Source organism: Acanthopagrus latus, chromosome 11, assembly GCF_904848185.1.
Source record: "Acanthopagrus latus isolate v.2019 chromosome 11, fAcaLat1.1, whole genome shotgun sequence".
NCBI classification, from domain to species: domain Eukaryota; kingdom Metazoa; phylum Chordata; class Actinopteri; order Spariformes; family Sparidae; genus Acanthopagrus; species Acanthopagrus latus.
This window is the reverse complement of record NC_051049.1, coordinates 6,052,513-6,069,550: the sequence shown is the minus strand read 5'-3', so window position 1 is coordinate 6,069,550 and position 17,038 is coordinate 6,052,513. Positions and strand designations below refer to the sequence as shown.

General features: G+C 44.9%; 1 protein-coding gene across 3 annotated transcripts in view; it reads left to right on the top strand.

Annotated features, from left to right (window-relative positions):
• herc2 (HECT and RLD domain containing E3 ubiquitin protein ligase 2) overlaps positions 1-17,038 on the top strand; it is a 41,359-nt gene that overhangs the window by 2,486 nt on the left and 21,835 nt on the right. For all 3 annotated transcript variants that reach the window (XM_037114812.1, XM_037114811.1, XM_037114813.1), the window contains 42 exons: positions 628-721; positions 902-1,033; positions 3,106-3,328; positions 3,511-3,611; positions 4,742-4,883; positions 5,113-5,217; positions 5,310-5,481; positions 5,672-5,845; positions 6,186-6,374; positions 6,454-6,605; positions 6,997-7,154; positions 7,252-7,365; positions 7,451-7,702; positions 7,792-7,985; positions 8,073-8,273; positions 9,073-9,301; positions 9,413-9,537; positions 9,783-9,961; positions 10,051-10,235; positions 10,349-10,504; positions 10,608-10,793; positions 10,917-11,093; positions 11,237-11,340; positions 11,428-11,578; positions 11,672-11,886; positions 11,984-12,116; positions 12,329-12,456; positions 12,581-12,776; positions 12,866-12,999; positions 13,261-13,437; positions 13,558-13,694; positions 13,818-13,969; positions 14,064-14,255; positions 14,350-14,537; positions 14,642-14,834; positions 14,919-15,101; positions 15,197-15,381; positions 15,492-15,639; positions 15,723-15,919; positions 16,039-16,269; positions 16,362-16,500; positions 16,671-16,817. In XM_037114812.1, coding sequence (XP_036970707.1) covers positions 628-721; positions 902-1,033; positions 3,106-3,328; positions 3,511-3,611; positions 4,742-4,883; positions 5,113-5,217; positions 5,310-5,481; positions 5,672-5,845; positions 6,186-6,374; positions 6,454-6,605; positions 6,997-7,154; positions 7,252-7,365; positions 7,451-7,702; positions 7,792-7,985; positions 8,073-8,273; positions 9,073-9,301; positions 9,413-9,537; positions 9,783-9,961; positions 10,051-10,235; positions 10,349-10,504; positions 10,608-10,793; positions 10,917-11,093; positions 11,237-11,340; positions 11,428-11,578; positions 11,672-11,886; positions 11,984-12,116; positions 12,329-12,456; positions 12,581-12,776; positions 12,866-12,999; positions 13,261-13,437; positions 13,558-13,694; positions 13,818-13,969; positions 14,064-14,255; positions 14,350-14,537; positions 14,642-14,834; positions 14,919-15,101; positions 15,197-15,381; positions 15,492-15,639; positions 15,723-15,919; positions 16,039-16,269; positions 16,362-16,500; positions 16,671-16,817 — 6,970 coding nt within the window. The remainder of the gene's footprint in view (positions 1-627; positions 722-901; positions 1,034-3,105; positions 3,329-3,510; positions 3,612-4,741; positions 4,884-5,112; positions 5,218-5,309; positions 5,482-5,671; positions 5,846-6,185; positions 6,375-6,453; positions 6,606-6,996; positions 7,155-7,251; positions 7,366-7,450; positions 7,703-7,791; positions 7,986-8,072; positions 8,274-9,072; positions 9,302-9,412; positions 9,538-9,782; positions 9,962-10,050; positions 10,236-10,348; positions 10,505-10,607; positions 10,794-10,916; positions 11,094-11,236; positions 11,341-11,427; positions 11,579-11,671; positions 11,887-11,983; positions 12,117-12,328; positions 12,457-12,580; positions 12,777-12,865; positions 13,000-13,260; positions 13,438-13,557; positions 13,695-13,817; positions 13,970-14,063; positions 14,256-14,349; positions 14,538-14,641; positions 14,835-14,918; positions 15,102-15,196; positions 15,382-15,491; positions 15,640-15,722; positions 15,920-16,038; positions 16,270-16,361; positions 16,501-16,670; positions 16,818-17,038) is intronic.

The window sequence follows — 17,038 nt, the reverse complement described above, 5'->3', positions numbered from 1 at the left end:
GCGATTAGCGGTTTAATTGATTAGTCGATACAAGCAAAAAATAATCAACAGCTATTTGGATAAGCGATTAATCATTGTAGTCATTATTCAAATGTCAATCATTTGCTGCTTTTCTTTGTCATTTATGATTGTAAATGAAGTGTCTTTGAGTTTGAGACTGTTGGTTTGTCAAAAGAAGCCGTTTGAAGGTGTCACTGTGTGCAATCGTTGCTGCCCTGAAAGAGTTTAGTCTGTGTGGCCTACAGCGTCTTAACCTAACTTAATGATCTTTGTTGGTTTTAGTTTGTTATGAAAACTGTACAACAGATTTCTTTCCACAACAGATGTAAAACTTTGTTTGCTTCAAATGTTTGAAACCCTAAAAAGAAATGACTTGCAGGCAAACAACACACATGGAAATGGTTATTTTAAAATGCACTAGAGTGAAAATAACATTTTTAGATCAGATACAATAAAATGACAAAAAAAAAATCAACACAAGTCAACCCAAGTGGATCTATTTTAGCTGAGACCATGCTGTGATGTCTGTGACAGCTGTGCAGAGCCTACAAAGCAAACACACAAAGACAAGAACACACAAGTTTATTAATGTCTTGTGCTGATTTTGTTTCGTACAATCTTTTGTAGCGGGCATTCTCTCCAGAGGGACTGAGTGAGATGTGGAATGAAATGGTAAAAGATGAAGAGATAACATTCAACGGAGAGGAATCAGCTCACCCAGGTAAGCCACTGACAGACTACAGCATTCATTTCCCCCTCTATATTTTTTGCCGCCATCTGTTTGTGGTGGCCTGCCACAGTTTTACTCACTGTCTACAGATGATACATGAATCAGAGTTATAGTTTTAACCTTTTTGATGGACGAGAAGGTTAATGTCAGAATGTCTTGTGTTTTTTTCAGAGGATTGCACTGACTGCTTTGGAACTCAAAAGAAGGATGAGCCCAACGACAAAGAGAAGAAGGAGGAGGAGGAGACATCAACATCAGTACATCACTCCATCATTGAGACCTGGGACTGGGGGCGGCAGCCAGGTGAGAGTGCTGCCTGTACCTGAACAAGGTTTAGATGTGTCTGGCTACAAAATATCTCGTGGCCTACTTCTGCTACAACTCTGCTGACCTCTCTTCTCCTCTCTTGTCATTTTACGCCTTTCTGTTTCCAAGTAGGGTAATTAATACCGTGCTGACAGCAGATGGTTTCACAACACCTAAATGTCGACTAGATACAGTGATACTGACCGTTTCGACACATGGTCAGCCTCTGTGTTTATCAATTTCTTGTCCGTCCGGCCTGCTTATGTGTGCGTGTTTTGCTGGCACGTGAGTTGTGGAAACTCTGAAATGACTTGCAGTCCGAAGGTCTGCGTGGTTATTTTTACCCCTCCGAGTGTAATCTTGCTAGGCGTTATAATGTGGCCCAGCATGGGGTAGCGTCTCTCACCCTAGTTGTGTTTACTAGCAGGACAGGGTGGGACAGTGTTGTGGTGGTGGGAGATAAGCGTTCGGTGGGGGGATGGGGGAGGTTCTACATGCCCACTGAATGCTGAATCTTCGCTAGTAGCTACTTGGCTGCACCTCTTGTCCTTTTTTATTTTATTGAATGAGTCAGGAAATCATGTTGGTCTGATTGTACAGTGAGTGTAACTGGATCGCTGCATGGACGAGTGCTCTGTCATTGATGCTTAAAGTTCAAACAGCACGCTTCCTGCTTTTCCACTGAGTGGTCCAATATCTGGAACATGTTGATCTCAGCAGTCAGAGCCCAGACACTACCTATTGTTTTGAGAGCAGGATGGTGCTGGGACAGATGACAGATTTGCTCTGATTCTCAGCACAGGATGTGTTTTGACCTCTGTTTTTCATGCCAGATCCTTTTGTAATTTGGAAGTTCTCTAGCACAAGTAACTTTTTAGCAATTGGTGATGTATAATAAATAGTTGGAGACTTTGTCTGACTGGGATACATATCTGTCCTGACAGCTGAGCGCAGCTGACTGTAGTGTGGCTCATACAACCTCAGGCCAGTCTGGCTTACATAAAGCTTAAGTGGATTTCAGACCTGCTATTTTGGCCTATCTCGTCTTCCCTGCAGCGCTACTTTATAGACACCTAATAAAGCATTTTCTCTTGAACTGAATCAGAACAAAGGACTGTTTGTGATAAAGGCCAGTGGGGGACATTTTGAATATTCTGTTTTTATTAAGAAACACTGAAGACCACGAGCAATAAGCTGAAGAGTCAAATGAGCCTCGGTTTGTGTCATGAGGGTGATGTGAGTTTCATCACTTATTGCACTGTGCCTAATTTTAAATCTGTGGTTTATTTACATTGGTAAACAGAAAAATACAGAATGTTCTGAGGACGTAATACATCATAAATCATGTTCATGGATCACATTTAATACCACAGGAAAACAATTGAGGAGAAAACACTGAGAGCATAAACATTTTGATTTTTCTTGAAGATAAATATAACAAGGCTTGCTCGTTAAGAGCGATAGCATCTAAGTTAATTTCTGACCACAGCCAGAAGAGCAGGTGGAGGCGGGTCTATGTTATTGAAAATGAGTATTGAAACTGCTTCAGATATTCAGAGTATATCAACATTTTGACAACCCATGAAAGTTTGTTTACAGGTCGCAGAATTACTGCATATGTGAAAAAAAGTAGTATAAAGCCCCTTTTTTTGTCTCCAGGAGAAGCTGCATGTAATCTGATAAACTGCCTCCAGTGATGGAGTTGCATTGTGGGTAATTTAGCACCAGATTTAAAAGCCACTGGTCGAGACAATTTTATAACACTGTTGGACTAATTTTAGACAAAATCGTATGATCAAATTGGATGCAGCAGAACCGGAGACATCAGCTTTTCTGTTTAATGCCTTCTGCTTCCTTTTCACAACCTATTGTCTATATTACCCACAATGCAACTGGATGACATCATAATAATAGAGTTTAAATAACAACATGCCAGTGGTCAGTATAGATATTTGTGTAACACTTGCTATTTACTCTCAAAATAAAGTATAATAATCATGTTTTTTTAGATCTATTTATCATTCCATTATGTTTATATTGTCGTTGCCCTTTCCCTTGTGTATGTATAGATGAGACTGAGTTGAAGGACTGTCTCTTGGTCCTGGTTGATGACCAGCAGAAGCTCTCGGCTCAGATGGCCAAAAGCACCCTGTCTGCCCAACGTCTGCGGCAGCGCCTGGTCATCCTGGAGCGCTACCTCATCTCTCTGAGCCACAGCATGATGGAGGAGAAGTACAAGGTTCGCTGGAAGACGCCCCCCAGCCCACCACTGCCTGCTGCTGACAATAAGAGGTAAGAGGAGCCAGTGCAGTTATAATGTGCACAACACAACCTCCTGGAATGTACCTACAGGATTGCTCATGCATGTTTGACTTAAACCCAGGAGCTTGTATAGTGTATTCCCTGCGGAGGCCTCGCTAACACACACAAATGCATCAGTGTTAATCCCTGTGTGTTTTGCTGTGTTTCTTCAGCCCTCGTCCAGCCAGTAAAGGTGTTGAAGGTTTGGCGAGAGTCGGCTCCAGGGCGGCTCTCTCGTTTGCCTTTGCTTTCCTGCGGCGGGCCTGGAGGTCAGGTAAGAATAACCTGAGATACTGACAGTGAAGATGTTTTGTGCCCTGGTTGTGGGGATGGCAGCTGGTGTCATGGTAATGGAGCTCAGCTCAACAGCTGTTAATGAATGTGTTGCATGTTATGCAACAGGCTGCTCATAGTAAACAACCCAACATATTTCTCAATGCTATGTTTTTAGCCTTAGCATGTGATTCTGGCACGAGGAAGGACAGTTTGTCATTTGTCGGTGAAGAAAAGACCATCAGAGTCGAATTTAAAGAGACTGTACGTATGATATACAGTTGAAACACATGTACATCAATTACACAGGGAGATTTTATTTAACACTAAACAACTTTGGCTCTGTTGGTTCAAAAGTCACTCGACGTTAGCTCGACAAACAGAGATGCTGTTTTTGCTACATGCGCTGATGTGAGGCTGAGAGCTTTCTGTCCTCAGGGACTGGGTGGGAACAAAGAGCTGGCCTCTTCTCTGTAGCCTTCCTGTAACATGAGCAACACACACACACACACACACACACACACACACACACACACACACACACACACTGACAGTTAAGCCTCTCATCCTTGGTAGTGTAGTTTTATTCCTGGAATTTACTGTAAGAACAGCAGAATTGTAACTGTGTGTTCTTTCAGCTGCTGAGTGAATACATGTACAAATCCTGGATGTTATTGGGATTTTTGGATGTTGCAGGGTGCCGAGGACCGTTTAATCTTTTTTTTGTTGTTGTTTTTTATTGGGACAGCAGTTCATATAAGAAGTGAGGACTGTTTTAATCTGATTGGTTACTTGAAGCTTGAAGGTTACTTCCTGTAAATGCATGCAAGGTTGGAATCCCACTTGTCAAGCATCTCAGAATCAATAGGTGGTGTATAAATAGTTCACATTTTCCATTTGAGGAATACAGTCAAATAAGGAAGTCAGTTTTTTGACCAGATTTGAGTGACTCCACAATAAAGGTGTCGTATGCTTATGTGCATCAGTTGAATTTTACTTCCAGATTTTGGGAAACATGAGAAAATAGTGTAAACAAAAATCATGTAAATCCTCCTTTTGTCCTCATGTTTGGCTGTTTTGGCTTCGGTGTGTTGTGTGGCTGTATATAAAACAGAAGATGTGTTTTTACAGGAGACGATGCAGATCTTTGCAGCGAACTCCTCCAGGAGTCTCTGGATGCCCTGCGTGCTCTGCCAGAGGCTACATTGTTCGATGAGGGAACTGTATCATCGGTGTGGCTGGAAGTGGTTGAGAGGGCCACCAAGTTCCTCAGGTTTGTTATTTACAGATGAGCTGCTTATTCTGCAGACCTTTTGAGCTTTTGTCGGATGATATATTGTAAGTGTAAGTAATTGTGATGAACCATATTCTTGTGATTGTAAGACAATTCCATGCCACTGATGTAATGATGATATGATAGAATATTGATGGGAGTATAACCTTTCAAAGAGCAAATAACTTTGAATTGTTATAATAAACAAATAGTTCTCTTGTCTCTTAAGTGATGTACATGGAAGTGCCAGCACCAAAGGCAACATTCCTCTCCAGGACCAGCACCTGGCCCTGGCCATCCTGCTGGAGCTGGCTGTACAGAGGGGCACTCTCAGGTAACCAGATACTTTACAATCTCTTCTAATTTGCCTATGCTGATATCCTCCTGCAGCTGAAATGCAGTGATTTTGTCACGGTGTCTCCCCAGTCAGCTGCTGTCTGCCGTTCTGCTGCTGCTCCGTCTTTGGGAAAGCGGCACCAGAGAGATGGACAACGAGCGCTCCACCCAGGGAACCAGCGCCCCTCTGCTGCCCCTCCTGCAGCGCTTTCAGAACATACAGAGCAGCAAGGAGGAGCCCGTTCCTGAGGAGGAAGCTGAGGTGAACATCTTGGTTTTTCTTTTTTTTTTTTTAATGTCACTTAAGAGCAGAACAATGAGAGAAACCTCTCAACAGATTGTCATCAGATAAAGGTCTGTTGCTTGGAAACGCCTGTCTTAAAATTCCCCTGTTGTCCTTGATAATTGTTGATAATCAAACTGATAAGTACTTCGATTGCTTTGATTTGCAGATCCTCACAGCCCCTCTGAGTCCAAACGAGAGTTTCCTGCGCTACCTGACCTTGCCTCAGGATAACGATCTGGCTATTGACCTTCGGCAGACTGCTGTGGTGATCATGGCTCATCTAGACCGCTTGGCTTCCCCCTGCAGCCCTCCACACTGCAACTCCCCCACGTCACACAAGGTGACAACTCTTTTTATCAACTGGCAATGCTTGAACTATTAGTTGTCTCATTTTTTTAGGTCACTGACGCTTCTCCTTCCTTTATTAAAGCTTGAGTTGTGTGCCTGTTTTTCAATCTTTGTGCTATTTATATCGTGGCTGTGTACTATGTGTCCTGTGGGAATCCTCCTTTTGGAAAAACAGCAGATTAAAAAATATTGTCTATTCATTGTCAATTCATGTCAGCCTTTCATATTTGATTGTGGTTATGTATTTCTGCTTAAGGAGAAATCATAACCACAATGCCAGACAGACACCACGTGACTGACTTTGTCTCCCTCTCTGTCTCGTTCTGTTCCAGGGAACCTTGCAGGAAGTGATCGCCTGGGGCCTGTTGGGCTGGAAACTTTATGCCAATGTTAATGGGCCCATTCACTGTAAAGCCCTGTCAAGCCTCGGAGTCACACAGATAGTCTGTTCGGAAAAGGGCTTTCTCATCCTGTCCAGCAGTGGTGCAGTTTACACCCAGAACTACAAGAGCACAACCCTGGTCAGTTCTCTAACGACTACCAAAAAAGTAGCAGCTCTCTGTCTGCTGCAGATTGACTCACTGAGTTATTTTGTTGCAGGCTCCGATGTTAATCCATGGTCTGAGCTCCAGAAAGATCATAAAGCTAGCAGCTCATCCTGACGGGCAGCACTACTTGGCCCTGTCATCCAATGGCGAGGTGTTCTCGTGGGGCTGTGGTGATGGAGGCCGCCTTGGACATGGAGACACCACGTAAGCCGTTTGAGAATACGCCTATCTGATGCTTGATTTTGATCATTTCCACCATGTAATATAAAACGTAAAGCAATAAGTAAAGGAGTTTCGCTGTTGTGTGACTAAGAAATAACTAAATCAAATTACAAAAAGTATGTAGTACAATTGAATTACTGCTCAAACAGATAAAACTGGTATATTTGGAGTTTTGGTGGATTGAGAGCCAGTTGGCAACATCAGAGGTCCTACAGTTGAAGAATTAAAGTTGGAAATAAGTTGCTTAGTGCCCCTTTGGTAAAACTTATAATGCTTAAGACAGTAATTATTGCTTTTCACATTGATAAGAAAGCTTCTTTTATCGGTCACAAATTCATTAGTCTGTTATATGTCCATGTTTTCTTTATTTAAGGTATCTAGAAGAGCCTACAATGATCGCAGCCTTCAATGGTAAACAGACAGGAAAGCACGTGGTACAAATTGCGTGTGGGAGCACATACAGCGCTGCCATCACTGCTGATGGAGAACTCTACACATGGGGCAGAGGGAACTACGGTCGACTGGGCCATGGTAAGATTCATCAGCTGTGAACAGCTGTGAGCAGCCTCAGTTTAAAGTATAACATCTATTTTCAGATTTATCACTGTCTTCTGGTTTTTGTTTCTAGGCTCCAGTGAGGACCAGACCACACCCATGCTGGTGACGGCGCTGAAGGGACTAAAGGTGATGGATGTGGCGTGTGGAAGCGGCGATGCACAGACGCTTGCTGTGACAGAGAATGGTAAAAACATGAGTGTTTCGGCTTGACTTCACATCTTAAAATCCATCAGCATCCACTCTGAAGCATTTTTATTACGTTTCAACAGGTCAGGTGTGGTCCTGGGGCGACGGAGACTACGGTAAACTGGGCCGAGGAGGGAGTGATGGCTGCAAGACGCCAAAACTTGTGGAGAAACTGCAGGACCTGGACATAGTGAAGGTGTGCTGCGGCAGCCAGTTCTCAGTGGCCCTCACCAAAGATGGCCAAGTGTACACCTGGGGGAAGGGAGACAACCAGCGCCTCGGTCATGGCACCGATGAGCACGTCCGCTACCCCAAGTTACTCGACAGCCTACAGGGTGCGTTCACTGTTACCGCACATATCTACATTGTCTTCAGAAGCTTTTAGAATACGAATAATTATGTTTGATGTTGTGTTTGCAATCAGGGAAGAAAATTGTGGATGTTGCTGTGGGATCTACACACTGCCTCGCCCTCACTGACGATGGAGAGGTGCACAGTTGGGGCAGCAATGATAAGCTACAACACTTTGATACACTCTTTTCCAACAAGAAACAGCCTAAGGCACTGCCAGGGCTCAACGCCAAACATATAGTGGGAATCTCCTGTGGTCCAGGACAGGTAATGCCAAACTGCAACAAATTGTTTTTAAAAGCTTTTTATAGATGAGCTCAAAACAGGTAACAGTTAGGGGTCGTTTGTTTTCAGAGCTTCGCCTGGTCCTCGTGCTCAGAGTGGTCTGTCGGGCAGCGTGTGCCTTTTGTGGTGGATGTTTGCTCTATGACCTTTGAGCAGCTTGACCTACTGCTGCGACAGGTCAGCGAGGGGATGGACGGCAGCTCAGACTGGCCTCCCCCACAGGAGAAGGAGTGCATGGTTGTGGCCACGCTCAACCTGCTGCGGCTCCAGGTAGACGACACTCTTCATTACAGATGTGACGTTTATTTGTGATTGTTATAGCTAACAATACAAATGTGTGCATGTCCAATGAGGCCGTACAGAATAGTTCAAAGCTTTGATCCAAACCTTTACAATAACTGACTGATGTCAAGTCCAAAAGTCAAAATGTATTGAAATTTGATAGATGTCATTTTCTTAAAAAAAATATCAAATTTAAATGATCATTTATTTTGATCTGATCCACACTTGTTGGCATTAAACCTTTTCAAAAACAACATTTTCACTGCAGTCAGAAGACTGGTTGGTCTCCCACTTGCTGCACTGAAAGGGAGTCGCATATCTGTGTTTACTGGGCTGTCTAGAAGCTATTCAACAGCACCATAAATTATATTTATATAACCACAATAACACAAAATCAATTTCAGCTGTGTTTTAGTAAATTATTTAAGTCGTTACAAAGAAAGAGATAATATTTATTTACATTCTCTTGGCGCTACATCAGGACCTCATCACTTTCTTGCCGACAGAAAAAGATGTTCACCATGAAACCGCCATTTTAGTTCAGTTTTATTCATCAAAAAATAGATTAGATAGAAAATGGACTACCTCACTAAATCCAGAGAGTCAGTTCATTCAAACTGAAGATTTTGGTGGAGGATTTAAAACATTTTTTTAAGGCGATGAAGTTATTACAGACATTTGAAGCACACCACACCCTTTCTTATGCCCAACAAACACAATTGGGCTAAATAATTACTAAATCATTGCGAACTTGTGATCATAATGTCTTCCTGACCTCCCTCCTCAGCTCCATGCAGCCATCAGTAACCAGGTGGATCCCGAGGAGCTGGGCCTGGGTCTTGGCAGCGTTCTCCTTAACAATCTCAAACAAACAGTGGTAGTACTTGCGAGCAATGCTGGGGTGCTCAACACTGTGCAGGCAGCTGCCCAGGCAGTTCTTCAAAGTGGCTGGTCAGTGCTGCTGCCCACTGCTGAGGAGAGGGCGAGGGCGTTATCCTCACTTCTGCCTAATGCTGGTGAGTGCAAATCAGAACATGTGCTCTTGCTGATTAAACACAGTAATGGACACTTAATAGTCCATTAACTGGAGGCATTAGGTTGGTAGTTTGACTTTTTTTTTTCCCCAGCATCCGGAAATGAAATGAGTGTGAGCCCTGGACGTCGCTTCATGATCGACCTGTTGGTCAGCAGCTTAATGGCTGACGGAGGGTTGGAATCTGCACTAAATGCAGCCATCACTGCTGAGATACAGGTCAGTGTGTTAAATGCACAAGTCATCACTTGTCTCTCTTTTATCCCATAATGTTTTCAACTTCATTCATTAAATGATTGGTTTTCCCACAAGCTCTGGGTCGTTGGGCAAATGTGATTTTTAAACACACTTTAGTGTACAGTTGGAATCATTCAGCTAATGCAGATCATTAGACTTTAAAATCGTCTTCATCCATGTCCCTGAACTCCTAAAGTATCACAACATGTAATTAATTTAAATCACAGGACATTGAAGCCAAGAAGGAGGCTCAGAAAGAGAAGGAGATCGATGAGCAGGAGGCCAATGCTTCCACCATGCACCGCTGTCGCACCATGCTGGACAAAGACCTCATCAACACAGGGATCTACGAGTCCGCAGGGAAGCAAAGCCTTCCTCTGGTGCAGCTCGTACAGCAGCTGTTGAGGTACCTGCACTTTTCCCGAATCATGCCACACCTATGCATCTACACAGAGCAATCGCTTGCAGGTTTATTTACTCATTTGGTTTCTGCAGGAACATCGCCTCCCAGACTATCGCGAGGTTGAAGGATGTTGCTCGGCGGATCTCCAACTATTTGGAGGCGGAGCATGTCAGCAAGGAGCGCTCTGCGTCTCTGGACCTGCTGCTGCGCTTCCAGAGGCTGCTGGTTAGCAAGCTCTACCTGGGTGTCAATGGCACAGAGAACGTCAATGGATACAGTAAGTCATGTATTTCAAGTCTCTAGTGATGCCGATAAGATTAACTGACTGTCAAGTTAAAAAAAATGAGCTTGATGTACATGTATAGTATTTAATCTCTTTTGTTTTTGCAGATCCGGAGCTTCTGGGTGTCGGTTCCTTGTTAAAAAAGTACATCGCTCTGCTGTGCACTCACATTGGAGACATCCTCCCAGTGGCAACAAGCATCGCCTCTACTGGTCGCCGGCATTTTGCTGAAGTCTCACGTGTGATTGAAGGAGATCTTACTGGTAATCACTCTATTATTGTGCTGAATGTTTATTTACTGCATGCATATCTTTCAGGACCTTGTGGGACAGTTATTAATGTCTTGCTGTCTTTTTTATACGACAGGAGTGCTTCTGCCTGAGTTGGTGGTGTCCATCGTCCTCCTCCTCACCATTGATGCAGGTCTGATGCAGGAGACTGGTTCTATCCCACTCCTTGCTGGACTCCTGGAACACCTCGACCGTTTCAACCACCTGGCGCCAGGACATGAAAGGGATGATAATGAGGATCTGGCCTGGCCAGGCATTATGGGTACAACACCAATTTTATCTTGCAGTTATTAGAATCCTACATTTCATAAATTTGAGCTGAAGATTAGAAGTCATTCCTGCACTGTGGTTTCAAATGTAACTAGCTGTTTTTCTGCTGTGGCAGGATCTTTCTTCACAGGCCAAAGTTCCAAGAACAATGAAGAGGTTTCCCTCATTCGCAAGGCCGACCTGGAGAACCACAACAAAGATGGCGGCTTCTGGACGGTGATTGATGGAAAGGTCTATGACATCAAGGACTTCCAGGCTCAGTCCCAGTCGCTAACAGGAAACAGTATCCTGGGTCAGTTTAAAAGTCTTTTTTTTGGAATCAGATGTAATATGATTTGTCAGGATACATTTAAACCTAAAGTGTTGATCAGAAATTGGAGGAGATGACAGAATAAAGCCAGATCTCATTGCATTTTTGTTTTCCTCCCTCTACAGCCCAGTTTGCAGGCGAGGACCCGGTGGTTGCTTTGGAAGCTGCTCTGCAGTTTGAGGACACCAGAGAATCAATGCAGGCCTTCTGTGTGGGCCAGTACATGGAGGTACAGATGAGCCCAATACTCATTTTCCAGTTTAATTCTTCACGATTGGTTTCAGCTTTTGATATTTTGATGTTTTACCATCTGCAGCCTAACCAGGAGACAGTCACCACTCCAGACCTCAGCAGTCTCTCGTCCCCACTGATTGACACAGAGAGGAACCTGGGACTGCTGCTGGGTCTCCACGCCTCCTACCTGGCCAAGAGCACCTCACTGTCCCCCATGGAGATCGAATGTGCCAGTGAGTTCATTGTTTTGAAGCTACCAGTTTCTAAAATCAAAATGTGTCTTTCCCACATTTCAATTGGACTCACTTGTGTCTCTCTTTGCACAGAATGGCTCCAGTCCTCCATTTTCTCTGGGGGTCTGCAGACCAGTCAGATCCACTACAACTACAATGAAGAGAAGGATGAAGACCACTGCAGCTCTCTGGGTACAACCACTCCAGACAAGGCCAAATTGTACTCCCGTAGAATAACCCTCAGCGACCACGCACAGCCTTTCCTGCAGGCCATCGCTGACAACAACACTCAGGACCACACTGTGAAGGTACAGTCGTGGCAGCAATGACTCAAGCTACACGGGAGCTGTGGACCTGAATGGTGCAGTCATGCTTTTATGTCTTGTCTTTGTCATCACATTATAGGACTTCCTGTGCCAAATAGAGCGTTGCTGTAAGCAGTACCATCTTATTACACCCATCACCTTCCCCCCGGAGCACCCTGTGGAGGAAGTCGGCCGTCTGCTGCTCTGCTGCCTGCTCAAACATCAAGACCTTGGTAAGCTAGCAGCCGGTCTCAGACAGGCTGTTTGACGAGGAATTAAGAGCTAATTTTAGCTCACTATGCTACTGAAATCGACTCTTTGTTCTTACTGACATCTTTTCTTTCCGCACTTCCTCAATCTCCAACATTATTATAAGCAACTCGTCTCATCTGAGATGATTTTCACTTGCACAGCAATTTTAGTGTGAACTCTCTTCCTGTCACAGGTCACATTGCTCTTTCACTCGTCAGTCAATGTGCCTTGGGTGTGGACCAGGGGAAACAGAGGTCCCTCCCTAAATCTGTGATTGACGTGTGCCGTATGGTCTACCAGGCAAAGTGTTCTTTAATTAAGGTACTGTTTCCGCTTTTATTATTTTCTAACTGGAGCATTTTGTACGTGTAATTTGCCATACTAATGAGAAACAAAGAGGATCAGGCCTTTTAATGATCTGTTTGTTTTGTCCTGTTTATTTTAGACCCATCAGGAACAAGGTCGGTCTTACAAGGAGGTGTGCGCCCCCGTCATCGAGCGTCTGCGCTTCCTGTTCAATGAGCTGCGTCCGGCTGTGAGCAACGACCTGTCAATAGTATCCAAACTGAAGCTGCTGAGCTCTCAGCCGCGCTGGAGGAGGATCACACAGAAACTTATCAGGGACCGCAGGAAAAAAAGAGGTGGCTTATTTAAAACCTGCTGCACAGTAACTGGGTTTTATTTTCTTTGCACCTAAGCGTGTCTGAATTTAATTGTATTCTAATTTTAGTGCCTAAAAAGTCAGAGTCTGCTGACATAGAAGAGCCAAAGCTGGAGAATGAAGGGACCAATGAAGAAGAACTGAATGTCCACATTACCCCCACACCTGCAGACAGGAAATCACCCACAAGTCGGACATCCAAGGTAACGTTTCATAAGATGGCTGTTCTCAGGTCTGTTGGCACATTTGACGATATAAACATGCATTAGGCCTCGGTAGAAATAAGGATAAGTGATAACCTTTGTGCTTCAGACACAGTGTAATATTTTTCTTACAGTTAAAAGGCTTAGCCAGAGAATACATTTTGTAATACATAACACAGACGCAGATCTAGTTAAAATGCAGACAGCACGGTCGCTTTGCAGCTTGACATTCATGTATTGTTTTTTTTTTAATTTTTACAGCAGGACAAATGGCATCCACTTCTGAATAATGTGGCCAATGTCCAGAAGTACCGGTGGCTGAAACACAGTGTTCAGGGTGTCTTTTCGCAGTCCAGCCTCATGGCCACCATTGTGGAGTTTGCACTGAAAGAGGAGCCGCTGGACGTGGAGAAGATGAGGAAGTGTCTCCTCAAGCAGGTGTGTGTAAACAGCACACCATCACTAACTTCAGAATAAAGTCATTGTGGTAAAGTCAGAAAACAAATGAGGGGATACAAAATGATTTAATCTTAATATTTTAAATGTGTTTCATCATAGCTGGAGAGGGCTGAGGTGAGACTCGAGGGGATCGACACTATGCTAAAGTTGGCCTCCAAAAACTTCCTGCTGCCGTCGGTGCAGTATGCAATGCTCTGTGGCTGGCAAAGGGTCATACCAGAAGGGACCAACATCGGGTAAGTCAGCAGTTTTGGATCTTTGGTTAGAAAGACATTTCCCTGAGTCCTGTGGAATGATTTAACTGCAGTGCTGTTGTGGTCAGGTAAAATGCCCTCTAAAGTCTCAACTCTCATTATCAGAGAGCCTTTGTCTGACTGCCTGAAGGATGTGGATCTGATCCCGCCCTTCAACCGCATGCTGTTGGAGGTTACCTTCGGCAAGTTGTATTCCTGGGCCATTCATAATGTTCGTAACATCCTGCTGGAGGCCAGTGCCCGCTTCAAAGAGCTCGGTGAGTGGCGTCTTTTCAGAAATCACTATTATGATAATTTTAGACAATTTAGACACACGGACTAACGCATTTCTTTCCTGTTCCTTGGAAGCAGGTGTGCAGCCCGTTCCTTTGCAGACCATCACTAATGAGAACCCTGCAGGACCAAGTCTTGGCACCATTCCGCAAGCCCGCTTCCTGTTGTCCATGATACACATGCTGTCCCTGAAACATGGGTCCAACAGCCTTAGTCTCTTGCTAAATTCTGGCTTATTGGCCCTCACACAGAGTATACTCCGGCTCATAGGTGAGTACTGTCCAGTCAAATACAGAGTAGAAGTAGAGGAGCATCTGCATTCATGGATGGAGGTGTTTTATTTCTCTTCCTGATGTGTTTCCAGGGCCCAGCACAGACAGCAGTGAGGAGGACCTGAGTTTATGTGCACTCGGAGGCTCAGCCACAGTACTGGAGGAGTCCAGAAAGGAGGCTGCCCCCGCCCCTCTACCTGCCTCCGGCCCTGAGCTGGCTGCCATGATGAAGATAGGTACCAGGGTTATGAGGGGAGTCGACTGGAAATGGGGAGATCAGGTACCTGGTCATGTTATTAGTTGATGGATGACTGCTTGTATCACTAGATAAACCAGGGGTTAAGCCAGAGTCTTTATATTTGACCCTGTGCATGCGTTGTCTAGGACGGACCAGCACCAGGTCTCGGCCGGGTCATTGGGGAGCTGGGCGAGGACGGCTGGATCAGGGTCCAGTGGGATACTAGCAGCACCAACTCTTACAGGATGGGCAAAGAGGGCAAATACGACCTTAAACTGGCAGAGCCACCACCAGCTGCCCAGCCCCCCACTGAGGACTCTGACACAGAGGATGACACAGGTCAGTTCACAGTAATGACAAGCAGCTACAAGCAAAGTGTGCGATTCAAATACTGACCATTATGATCGCCTCCCGTTGATACAGAGGGCGAGCTGATGGAGAAGAGCAGCCACCCGACAGCTATGATGTTAACCAGCACCGTCAACCTGCTGAAGACTCTGTCTCTCTCAGCTGGGATCTATGCAGAGGTGTTGCAAACGGACGCTACACGGACGCTCTGCGGGCTTCTGAGGATGCTCGTGGAAAGTGGAGCTAATGACAAGTCAGGTAGCTGAGCTGCCATGTTGATAATAATAAACATTTTTGTCATTTTGCAAGACAAATTGTTGTTTTTATCTAAGTGGACCCATCTTTTTTGCCAGGCTGTCATTCCCACAGGCTGGTTTCTCGGGAGCAGCACAGGAGCTGGTGCACGCTGGGCTTCATACGTAGCATCGCTCTCATGCCCCAGATGTGCAGCACGCTCAGCACCTCTGCGTGGATTGGCCTGCTCATCCGAATTGTTGAGGGACACCAGTCGTTTAATGCTGTTACTCTGCAGAGACAGGTGGGATGATATTCACAGTGTTTTTTTTTTCTGGATTCTGCAGGAAAATGTTAGATTTCAGGTGAAAACCAGCTCCCAACACCTGTATTGTGCACTATGTGTGTTCCTAGATCCTGGCACTGCGTCTCCTGCAGGCAGTGCTGCCGTCATGGGACAAGACGGAATCCTCTCACGACATGAAGTTCCTGGTGGAGAAGTTGTTCAACTTCTTGGGAAGCCTTCTAAGCACCTGTTCCTCAGACCTGCCGCTTCTCAGAGGTATGTCGATGAATCATACACAGGCTTAATGGAAATGTGATGTTTGATTTAAAAAAAATATTTAAATGACTTCCTCTACGCAGAGGGTTCCTTACGAAGGAGGAAGTCCCGTCCTCAGGCGTCTCTTACAGCCACTCACAGCAGCACGCTGGCTGAGGAGATTGTTTCTGTCCTGCGCACTCTGCACTCTCTCGGCCAGTGGAACAACATGATAAACGATTACATCAACGCTCAGCTGAGCTCCATTGGAGATGTTATGGCAGGCTGCCAGTCTGAAGCAGTAAGAATAATTCCAGTTTCATGCAATATTAGATTATTGTGTCTGTGTGTGTGGTAGTGCTTCCATAGATACGTTCTAACATAATGGTGATTGTAAGTGTTTCATCTTTTTTATTTCAGTGTTTCCTGGAGGAGTACTTCCCTGATTCAGAGGGTCCTAGAGTCGGTAGTCTGATGGCAGTGCTGGCAGTCATTGGGGGAATTGATGGGCGCCTCAGGCTAGGAGGCCAAGTCATTCACGAGGAGTACGGAGAGGGAACAGTCACTCGCATCACCCCAAAAGGACGCATCACCGTCCAGTTTCATGAGATGAGGACCTGCAGGGTTTGCTTGCTCAGTCATCTCAAACCGGTACAGACTTTTTTTAGATGCTCGCATTAGCTCTAATTAAACTTACTAGATGATAAATAGTGATGGACTTTTTTGGTTGTTATTTCCCTCAGCTGCCTGCAGTGACCTTCAGTGTGCAGAACCTGCCTTTCACTGAGCCCATGCTGGCAGTCTGGGCCCAGCTAGTCAGCCTGGCTGGAAGCAAACTGGAGAAACAACGCATGAAGAAGTCTCTTAGTCGAGGGCTTACAGGTACAGGCAATATGCATGACTTCAATGCATCAATATAACCTTGTCTCATTTTTCTTCACTAATAATGATCACAACAAAAATGTTTTAGGCTGTGGAGGGTTGTGTAGATTTAATGTTCAGGGCCCAGAGGTCAAGTCCAGTGGATTAAATCAAACCTGTTGTTTTTATAGCTGACCAGGTTGACATCCATTTGCTGCGGTGCCAGCAGCTGAGGCTGTACATTTTGAAGGCAGGACGGGCTCTGCTCTCTCATCAGGACAAACTACGGCAGATCCTTTCCCAGCCGGCAGTCGTGGATATAGGTCCCAACCCTATTGGTAAGAGCTCACCAGTCGACTACAGTTCTTTACTTTACTATTTATTCACAGTTTCTATGCTTCGTTTAGTTTTTTTGTAATTGCACACAATGACATTATAAAGAAAATGAGTTGTTATTGTTTGGGTCAACATCCTGACTCCCAGTTTGTCATCACACAATGAGAGCAATGTTTTTTGTGAGGCAGGACAAACCCGTCTGTTTACACTGTACACTTCGGAC